The sequence below is a fragment of the Tupaia chinensis genome, unplaced genomic scaffold (genome assembly GCF_000334495.1).
Source record: "Tupaia chinensis unplaced genomic scaffold, TupChi_1.0 Scaffold000165_2, whole genome shotgun sequence".
NCBI classification, from domain to species: domain Eukaryota; kingdom Metazoa; phylum Chordata; class Mammalia; order Scandentia; family Tupaiidae; genus Tupaia; species Tupaia belangeri.
In genome coordinates this window covers 4,760,699-4,771,508 of record NW_006159640.1, presented here as the reverse complement: position 1 = coordinate 4,771,508, position 10,810 = coordinate 4,760,699, and the positions used below count along the sequence as shown (strand labels likewise).

The 10,810-nt window shown below is 40.1% G+C and overlaps 1 protein-coding gene across 1 annotated transcript in view; it reads left to right on the top strand.

Moving 5' to 3' along the window:
* KIF4A (kinesin family member 4A) overlaps positions 1-10,810 on the top strand; it is a 167,373-nt gene that overhangs the window by 35,808 nt on the left and 120,755 nt on the right. Inside the window, exons 8-9 of the mRNA XM_006146137.2 lie at positions 9,684-9,800; positions 10,416-10,591. Coding sequence (XP_006146199.1) covers positions 9,684-9,800; positions 10,416-10,591 — 293 coding nt within the window. The remainder of the gene's footprint in view (positions 1-9,683; positions 9,801-10,415; positions 10,592-10,810) is intronic.

The following is a 10,810-nucleotide window of genomic DNA, read 5'->3' as shown; positions in this document are numbered from 1 at the left end:
GAGAAGGGATTGTGGCGTGGCCGTCCCCCCTGGGGGGTGATTTCTCGCTTTCTGTCTGTCTCTGTCTGGCAAATGATGCGCCCTGTAGCAAAAACCTCTCCAAAAAAAAAAAAAAGTATTTTCAGGCATATAAAAAAGAGATCAGGATGATGCAATGAATTCCCCGTGTACCTGTCATGCAGTTTCAACAATTAATTTATGAGTAATCTTTTTTCATTTGTATCCTACCTTTTTCCCTCTGATACTATTTTGAAACAAATCCCAGATATATTTTATTTCAGTTTGTCTATAAAATATAAGAACTCTTAAAACTATAATCATCCGGTCTGCTGGGTAGTATGGTGGCTACGGTGCTGCCTTCCCACATGGCTGACCACAGTTTGAGTCCTGGACCCACTGTCTTCAAAATCATGCTGAGCATGTGTGTGCATGGTCAAAATCCTGACAGGAGAATGGAGGAGAAAGGATTGCAGTGTGGCCATCCTTTCTGGAGGTGATTTCTCACTTTCTCTCTCTGTCTCTCTCCAGTAACACTTGTGCCCTGTGGCAAAAAGCTAACAAACAAAACTATAATTATCCAAAAAATTAATAATACCTTAATATTATCAAATATCTAGTTAGTGTTTAAATTTGCTGTTGTCTTATAGATTTTATTGTTTTGGATTAGGAGCCAAAGAAGATCAACACATTTTACTGTTTGTTTGTTGTTATTTTTTTAAGGTTTATTTAACTTTATTTATTATTATTATTGTTATTTTAAATTTTTTAATAGGGCCTGTGCACTCACCAGAGAGAGATGGGGTTGTGGGGGGTGAAAAAGCAAGCCTCCAGGTCCAGGACTCATTGGAGAAGGCCATATCAAGTTCAGCGCCTTAACCACCATTCCTGGCTCCTTCATAGGTCTTTTTAAGTCTTTTTTTTTTTTTCTTAAGAGAGAGAGAGATTTTTTGCTGTATGGTGCATGTGGTCATCAGAGAAAGACAGAAGATGAGAAATCACCCCCTGGGGGTTTGGCCACACCACAGTTCCTTCTCCTCTGTTCTCTTGGGATTTGGGGCATGAATGCACACACACCAGGCATGAGTTTCAAGCCTCCAGGTCCAGGACTTGAAGCACAGTCAGCCATGTGGGAGTCCAGCGATATAACCATTATGAAATCTGCTGATTCCTTTAAATCTCTTTTAATGTGTAGGTACCTCCTCCAACTCTCCCTACTCCTCAAATCCCTAGAATTTATTTATTGAAGAAATCAGATTGTCTCATAAAATTTCCCATAGTCTATATTTCGCTGATTAAATACCCATAAAGTTTAACATTTTTTCCCCTCTCTTTCTTTTTTTTTCTTTTTTTAAACAAATTGGTAGTTAGATCTAAGGGCTTAATTACCTTAAGTCCTGAATTCTCCTTTATTTTTGTAACTGCTATCCTGTCTCCTTCCTTTACAGTCAAGTTCCTCAGAAAACTATAAGTTTAGCAACACATGTGATTCATTCTTGGTTTCATTTCTTTAGTGGGAAATATAGCATACATACAGAAAATTGCATAAGTCACTAGTGTCTTAAAATACTTGAGGGTGGGTAATTTTAAAGAAAAGGTTGTTTAGCTAATGATTCTGGTAGCTGGAAAGTCCAAGAATGTGGCATATCCTCAGCATCTGGTGAGGATCTTCTTACAGTGCCAAACGTGGAGAAGGGCATCACATGGTGAGATAGAGCAAGCATGTGTGAGAGAGCCAGAGAAGGCCACTTTTGTAACAACTCATGTTTATCATAAGCTGTTAATCCATTAATATATGAATGAGCTAATTATTCATAAGGGTTTTTACCTCTTATTTAGGCTCTACTTCATAAAATTGTTACAATGGGGATTAAATTTCAGAGAGAATTTAGGGACCAATATTCAATCCATAGCATCATGTGTGTGTGTGTGTGTGTGTGTGTGTGTATTCATCATGTATATTTTTATAAAATAATTATAATTATTTCTAAAATTATAAAGTGAGCTCACATTTGATTACCACTTAGGTTGAAAACCAAAACATTTCCAGTACCCATGCATACCTCTCTCAGTTCATGACCTTTCCCTTCACTCTCCAGTTTATCACTCTCTAAGACTTTGGGGATGGTGATTTACTTGCCTTTTTTCTTTTTCTTTTTCTTTCTTTTTTTTTTTTTTTTTTTTGTCGGTGGTTTTACTATATGGCACGTGTACTCGCCAGAAGGACAGAGAGAGACAGAGAGACAGAAAGCGAGAAATCACCCCCCAAGGGGGTGGCCATACTGCAATCCCTTCTCCTCCATTCTCCTCTCAGGATCTTGGGCATGCATGCACACGTGACTGGCATGATTTCAATTCACCAGGCCCGGGACTCAAACCGCGGTCGACTACATGGATTCCAGTGACATAACCATTATGCCAACTGCTGGTCCCAGCCTTCTTTCTTAAGTTTATTTTCTTTTCATTAGAGGAGGGGTGAGGACAGGCACCCTCAATGGGCTTTTGTCACACCATGACCTCCTTTTGCCAGCTCCAGCTAGTCAGGATCTTGAGCTTACACTCTACCTTATCTCAGGTTGACTTGAGATCCGAACCCATGGTTTGCCATGTGGCTTTCCAGTACTGCAAATTAGTATGCTACCTCCTGTGGCTTCAAGGCTGATCTTTCCTTACCTTTTTTTTTTTTTTTTTTTTTTTTTTTTGGGGGTTTTTTTTTTTGGGGTGTGTGTCAGACAGACAGACAGAGACATAGAGACAGAAAGCGAGAAATCACCCCCCAGGGGGGATGGTCACACCACAGTCCCTTCTCCTCCATTCTCCTCTCGGGATCTTGGGCACGCACGCACACACGCCCGGCGTGAGTTTTAAGCCACCAGGTCTGGGACGCGAACCGCGGTCAACTACGTGGGAGTCCAGCGACATAGCCATTACGCTAACTGCTGGTTCCCATTCCTTGCTTTTCTTGATAGCAGTGTTGCCTATGTATATATCACTAAATATTATAATTAAGTTCTATTTTAAAACTGTATATAAATGAAGACATACTGTATGTATTCTGAGGTATCTTGCATCTTTCACTCAGTACTGTGTTTGAGATTCATCTATGTTTAATATAACCATAATTCATTTCCTTTCATATAACTATATAACAGTATAATATTTCATGTAACTATACTACTATTTATTCCTTCTGTTGATGAATATTTCAGTCGTTTCCAGTTTTGGGCTATTACCAACAAAACCAACATGAACCATTCGTATCCATGTATCTTGATGCATATATGTAAGAATTTTCTAGGGTATATATCTAGAAGTAGAACTACTGGGTCATGGGGTATGTATAAACCAAACTGTCTTCCCAAGTGTTTGTTCCAATATACAAACTTTTCAGTAGATATGACGTAATCTTTCATTGTGATTTTCATTTTCATTCCCTCAGTGATCACTAGGGTTGATCACCTTTCCATAAGTTTATGGCCATATTTGTTTGTTTTCTTTTTTTGTTAAGGGTTATTTTTTCTATAGGGCACGTGCTCTCGCCAGAGACAGAAAGTGAGAAACAGAAAGTGAGAAATCACTCCTCGGGGGAATGGGCACGCCATATTCCATTCTCCTCCACTCTCTTCTTGGGATTTTGGGCACACATTCACACGCACCTGGCATGAGTTTCAAGCTGCCAGGTGTGGGACTCAAATTGCGTTCAACTACGTGGGAGTCCAGTGATGTAACCAATACACCATCTGCTAGTTTCCATGCATATTTTATTTTCTGTAAAACTGTTCAAGTTAAGTCTTGCCTATTTTTCTATTGAGTGTCCTTTTCTTACTGATTTGAAAAGTAGTTCTTTATATTGGGTTGTTGGAAATGTTATGACTTTTTTTTTTTTTTTGAGAGGTTTTTGCTATAGGGCACATGTGCTCCTCAGGAAGACGGAGAGAGACAGAGAGATAGAAAGCGAGAAGTCACCCCCTCAGGGGGGATGGCCACACCACAATCCCTTCTCCAGTCTCCTCTTGGGATCTTGGGCACACACGCACACGTGCCCAGCGTGAGTTTAAGCCACCGGGTCTGGGACTTGAACCATGGTTGACTACATGAGAGTCCAGCGAAATAATCATTACGTTAGCTACTGGTCCCCATGACATATTTTTTCTGTTTAAAAATACTCATGACTTTTCCAGCAACCCAATGTATTATAGATTTTGTTCATTCATCACTTATATTTATAACAAATCTCCCTGTTCCTGTTTCACAAATATCTTCTTTACTTCTGGCTTGTCTTTTCATTCTCTTATCATTTATGACTACTTTTTGGTATGTCTTAAGAAATCCTTCAGTATCCCAAGATCTTGAAGATATTCTTCTATATTATGTAATAAAAACTTTAGGGCCAGCCAGTGGCACTGTAGTTAAGGTGGCTGGATTGCACATGACTGACTTTGTGATTCAAGTCCCAAATCCAGCAGTTTCAAAAATACCAGGTGTATGCCCAAAATTCTGAAGGGAGAATGCAGAGGGATTGCAGTGTGACCATCCCCCAAGGGAGGTGATTTCTCACTCTTGCTTTTTCTCTCCAATGAGTGCATGCACCCTATAACAAAAACTTTAAAAAGGGAAGAAAAAAAAACCCTACAGTTTTGCTTTTCCATATAAATTTGTCCTAGCACTACTTATTAAAAAGATTTCTTTATTAATAAGCAGTACCACTTCTGTCATATATTAAGTCCAAATATGCCTTGGTCTGTTTTCTGAATATTATGTTCTATTTAATCAAAATTAAGTAGTCTTGGGAACCAGCAGTTAGTGTAATGGCTATGTCACTGGACTCCCACGTAATCGACCTCGGTTCACGTCCCGGACCCAGTGGCTTAAAACTCACGCCGGGTGCATGTGCGTGTGTGCCCAAGATTCCAAGAGGAGAATGGAGGAGAAGGGATTGCAACATGACCATCCCCCCTGGGGGATGATTTCTCACTTTCTGTCTCTATGTCTCTCTCTGTCTGTCTGGCGAGCGCACGCGCCCTGTAACAAAAACTTCTCCAAAAAAAAAAAAATTAAGTGGTCCAAATCTATGTACATAGTATTTCTCACCACTTATTTAGGAATTTGAAAAATATTTCTTAATAATTTTTCTTTTATAAGTCAGACATATCTTTTCTATTTTTACATAATTAGTTCTTTGTAATTGATTTTAAAAAATTTTTTATTGACATATATATAATATACAAACAGAAAAGTGAACACAAGACAAGTATATAGCTTGCTGAATATTCAGAAACTGAACAAACCCATGTAACCAACATAAATGCAATCTTTGAAAATCTTGTTTTCAAATTTTTTTGATATATGGAAATAAAATTATTTTTTAATATTGATTTTTTTATACAGCAATCTGATTCACTCTCAGTAGTATATCTTTATTTACCTCGATAAAACCATTATATAAATTTTTTTTTTAACCACAGGGCATGTGCGCTTGCCAGAGAAGGGGAAAGTGAGAAATCACCCCCCAAAAAAGATGGCCACACCACAATCCTTTCTCCTCCATTCTCTTCTCAGGATTTTGGCCACACACACACACACATGTGCCAAGTGTGATTTTTCAAGATGTTGAGTTTGTGATTTGAACCATGTTGGGCCATGTACCAGTCTAGCCCCTTAACCATCAAGCCACCTGCTAGCCCCATGTAAATTTTCTTTTTAGTTTTTTGAATTTTCTTTGCTATATGGTGTGTGTGCTCACCAGAGAGACAAAGAAAGTGAAAAATCACTCCCGAAGGGGGATGACCATGCTTCAGTCCCTTCCATGCCTCCATTCTCCTCTCAAGATCTTAGGCACACATGCACATATGCCTTGCATGAGTTTCAAGCTGACAGGTCCAGAACTCAAACTGAGGTTGACATGTAGGAGTCCAGCTCCCCAACCACTATGCCACCTACTGACCCCTAACTGGTTCTTTCAATGCCCATCTTACCTGACTTTTTTTGGCACTGACACTTGAACATACCTTTCTTGAAATTCTTCTCTTGCCTTGTAAATGCTCTCTTAAGTTTTTCCTAATTCAAACTGTTTCTTTTTAGTCTCTAGCTTTTTCTTCTTGCTGTTCCTTTAGGTTAATTATTGCATTCAGCATAATCTCCAAATTGGGAATGAGTACCCACAACCTCCTGTTAGTTCTTCCATGGCACTATTGTGGAGATGCACCCTCTTCCTTTCTGTTCCTGCTACCTATGCAAAGTCCATGCCTTCACCCTTTACATCTTGACCTCTTTGGCTCCTAGAAGGTATTCTATTCTAAATGACATAGCTGGGTTAATCTCCTTAAAATACACTTTTACACATGGCAACTCCCCTGAATAGAAACTTTTTTTTTTTTTTTTTGGAGAGGTTTTTGCTATAGGGCGAGTGTGCTCACCACAAAGACAGAGAGAAACAGAGAGATAGAAAGTGAGAAATCACCCCCAGGGGGGATGGCCATGGCACAATCCCTCCACCTCCATTCTCTCAGGATCTTGGGCGCACATGCACACGCGCCCGGCGTGAGTTTAAGCCACCGGATCTGGGACTTGAACCACGGTCGACTACATGGGAGTTCAGAGACATAGCCATTACGCTAACTGCTGGTCCCCCCAAATAGAAACTTTGAAGTGACATATCACTGCTTGTAGACTGAAGTCTAAAAAATATAGCTAGGGCTGACCCTATAGCTTGGTGGTTAAGGGAGCCAGATCCCACATGCATTTCAAGTCCTGGACCTGGTTACTTGAGAAACATACAGGATACATGTGCTGGCATGCCCAAAATCCTGACAGGATGGAGAAATAAAGAAGGGATTGAGACGTGGCCACACTCTATTGCAGGCTGCTTTCTCTACCTCTTTTTAAAAAAATAATAATAAAAATAAAAACCACAGCCAGGCTAGGGGCCAGTAGGTGGTGTGGTGGTTAGGGAGTCCCATGTGGCTGACCATGGTTTGAGTCCCAGACCCAGCAGCTTGCTTGCTTGCTCGCGCGCTCTCTCTCGCTCTCTCTTTCTCTCTCTTTGTCTCTCTGCCTCTGGTGAGTGTATATGCCCTATAGCAAATTTAAATAATAATAAATAAAATAAACAATTCTGGGACCAGCAGTTAGCATAATGGCTATGTTGCTGAACTCCCATGTAGCCGACCACGGTTCAAGTCCCAGACCTGGTGGCTTAAACTCACACCAGGCACGTGTGCGTGTGTGCCCAAGATCCCGAAAGGAGAATGGAGGAGAAGGGGTTGTGGTGTGGCCATCCCCCCTGGGGATTGATTTATCACTTTCTATCTCTCTGTCTCTCTCTGTCTTTCTGGTGAGCGTATGCGCTCTATAGCAAAACAAACGAACAAAAAACCTCTCCAAATAAATAAACAAACAAACAAACAGTTCTTTCACAAATGTAGCCAGGCCTTTGCAGACCCTTTCTACCCTGGTCCCAGTCTACCTTCTTGGCTATCTTTCTCAGCTTTTCTACTCACACTCACCACTCCAGCTCCACAGCCTCTCCAACCTGTCCAGCTAATCTAGTCTCCATGTACTTTCTTCATAGCCATCTCCTCTTCTCACCCAGAATGTAGTGTGGACCTCAACTTCATATCCACACCCCTGCAATCAAAATATTTACCAAACTGCTATCTTTCAAGGTCCAACTTATTAATAAATCTTGGGGTTTTTGACATTTCCTTTTTGAAACATTTTGTCTTCTAGCGTACTTTTTCTCCTCTGAAATTCTGTAGTACCAGGGAACTACATTTTAGTTTTCTGGCCCCTCTGTATTTCCAGTTTAATCTCTTACCACTTCCCCACAAATTACATGGTTCCAGCTCACTAGTCTACTCATCATTTTTCCCCCTCCTCACTGCCTTATGGAAACCAGGTTCCATAAAGCACCCCTGCTTCTCCTGTGTTTTTGACCTCTTCCTTCTATTGGCTTTCCACCTTTAGCATAGGAGCATGTTAATGTTTCTCATTTTTCAAACAAAATAAAAGCTTTCATCCTCCTTTTACTGCTGCCCTCTTCCCTTTTCCTTTCTACTTTTTGCCACTCCTCCATCATTCCATTGAAAGTATCTCTGCTGAGGTCAACCAATGACTTAAACATCTGAATTCCTTAGGCTCTTTTCAGTCCTCCTCGTATTACTCCTCCTCCCACAGTGTCTGACACCCTATTCCTTCTCTGGACACTCTCATTTCTCCCTTGACCCTGACACTGCCCTCTCCTGATTTTCCTCTTAACTTTTCTAAAGATTTTTGGGCTTTTCTTATTCACTCATGCCTACCTGATTTCTTTTCTGGGACTACTTTATTTCTCTTCCTATTGTCTCTGTCCCCTCCACAAGTGGTCTCACCCACTTAGATGCTTAAAACTCCTACCTATATGCTACCAATTCCAAACTTAGCTCTCCAACCTGTATCTTATATCTCATATTTCAGCCTGCAAATGTAGCTGCCTGTGAGAAATCTCGTGTCTACCACCCAGGTACCTCTCATTCCACATGTCTGAAACTGAACCTTTCATCCCTCCCTGTCTCGGTTAAACCAGCCTCTCTCTTGCCTGCATTGAATAATGCCAAAATCCAGTCAGTCACTCAAACCGGAAACCAGGGCATCATTCTCTACTCTTTCCTCACACTAGCTTCTTCCTCCAGTCTCATCAGGCACCAAGTCTTGCCGGCCCTACTTTACAGTGTTTAAAAAGCAAACTTCAGAATTACATGAATTGAAAAAGAATCTTAACTCTTTTAAAAACAATAAGCGGAAAAGTATGCCAGCATAGATAATAGAAAGAACATAGGATTTGACAGAAATCCTGAGATGGAATCTCAGGCTCACCTACCAACTGTTTGACCTTAGATAAGCCATTTAAACTCTGAACTAGTTTCTTTAGCTGTAAAATGAGAATTCTAGTAAAAATAATAATAGTAAGGTGGTAAAAATAAAAAAGCTATTCATCTAAGTTCACGGCATTAATTTAAGGATTGTGATAAAGGATATAAAAAGTAAATAACTATACGAAAGGTTGCCATCACGGTGACTTTTATCTGTCCATCTACTTTATTTCCATGGGAAAGGGCAAGAAATGCCAGTGACTCTGTTGTGCATGTTCAACATTGGGACCTTTGTCCTTTGAACTTTACCTTAACCACCCTCAGAGAAGTGAACAGAATTAAGAAATTTTCTTATGATTGCTGGCTTGGGGCCAGCAGAGTAGTTATATCACTATATTCCCACATGGCTGACCACAGTTTGAGTCCTGAGCCTGGTGGCTTGAAACTCACTCCAGGAGCATATGCATACGTCCCCAAGATATATTCCCACAATGCTTACCACAGTTTGAGTCCTGAGCCTGGTGGCTTGAAACTCACTCCAGGAGCATATGCATACGTCCCCAAGAACCCAGGAGAAGGGATTGTGGAATGGCCATACCCCAAGGGAGTGATTTCTCATTTTACCTCTCACTGTCTCTGTCTTTCTCTCTGTTAACTGCACGCACCCTGTAGTTAAAACCTCTAAAACGAAACAAACAAACTAACAAACAAAACAGACAAAAGATTGCTGACTTAATATTTCTTTGGGGTCTTTATTTCTTCTCTCTTCCTCTAAAGAAACATAGGTATATGTTAGATGCTTTATCAAGCAATTTAAATTTTGTTTCCTGTTATTAGGTATTAATATTAACCGAGGCCTCCTATGCTTGGGAAATGTAATCAGTGCTCTTGGAGATGACAAAAAGGGTGGCTTTGTCCCCTACAGAGATTCCAAGTTGACTCGACTGCTTCAAGGTAAGTCCAAAGGGCCTCTAAAAATAAGAGAGTAACTCAGAATGTTACTGAGAAAACGAAGATGAAACAAGTTAAAAGCCATCTATTTGGGCTGTCACATACACAACGCTCTAATTGATAAATAGGAGAGCTGTTGGCAGGTAAGCTTCTAAGATCATGGGAAGATGTCTTCATGTATGACTGAGAACCAAGAAATCTGTAGAGTGACAACTGTACATAATACTTTACATTTGAAAATGAAATTGGTTACTGTTTCTTTAACTATTAGTGCTTCTAAGCATAATCCTCTCGAGTGAATATCTACCTAGAGGGGGCATGATAAGAATGTTTAATCCCAATAATGGCTCCTAATTTACCTATACCAGGCCCCAGTTTTCTTACCTACTTAATTGCTGAAATCACAGTCTCTCTTGAGATTGAGGACACATACAATAGGATTCTAATTTGTCATTTTACATATCAGAAATCTTACAGTTTTTATGTTGACACAAATAGGAAATTTATAGATATCTAGAAGTTTTTTTAGATCTCTGAATTTGAAGTCACCAACCTAAATGGACAGCTTTGCTTGTGGCCTGCATGCTTGATTTTTTTCCTGCCATTGTTCTTTTTCAGATTCTCTAGGAGGTAATAGTCATACTCTTATGATAGCCTGTGTGAGTCCTGCTGACTCCAATCTAGAGGAAACACTAAATACCCTTCGCTATGCTGACAGAGCAAGAAAAATCAAGAACAAACCTGTTATTAATATTGATCCCCAGACAGCTGAACTGAATCATCTAAAGCAACAGGTATAGGGGACTTTAAATTTGATGTGGAAATTTGCAAGTAATTGAGTGAAATGATAGAGCTTCTGTTTCTCAGTTTCTCCTGTGTTAGAAATTTAGAAACATTAGTTAAGCATTATGTTAGTTTGGGGGCCTCTTAAAATAACTCCTGTTAATATGTTTGCTGTCCACTTAAGATTGAGGGTAGTGGGCCAGCAGCTGTTGTGGAGGTTAAGGAGGCTG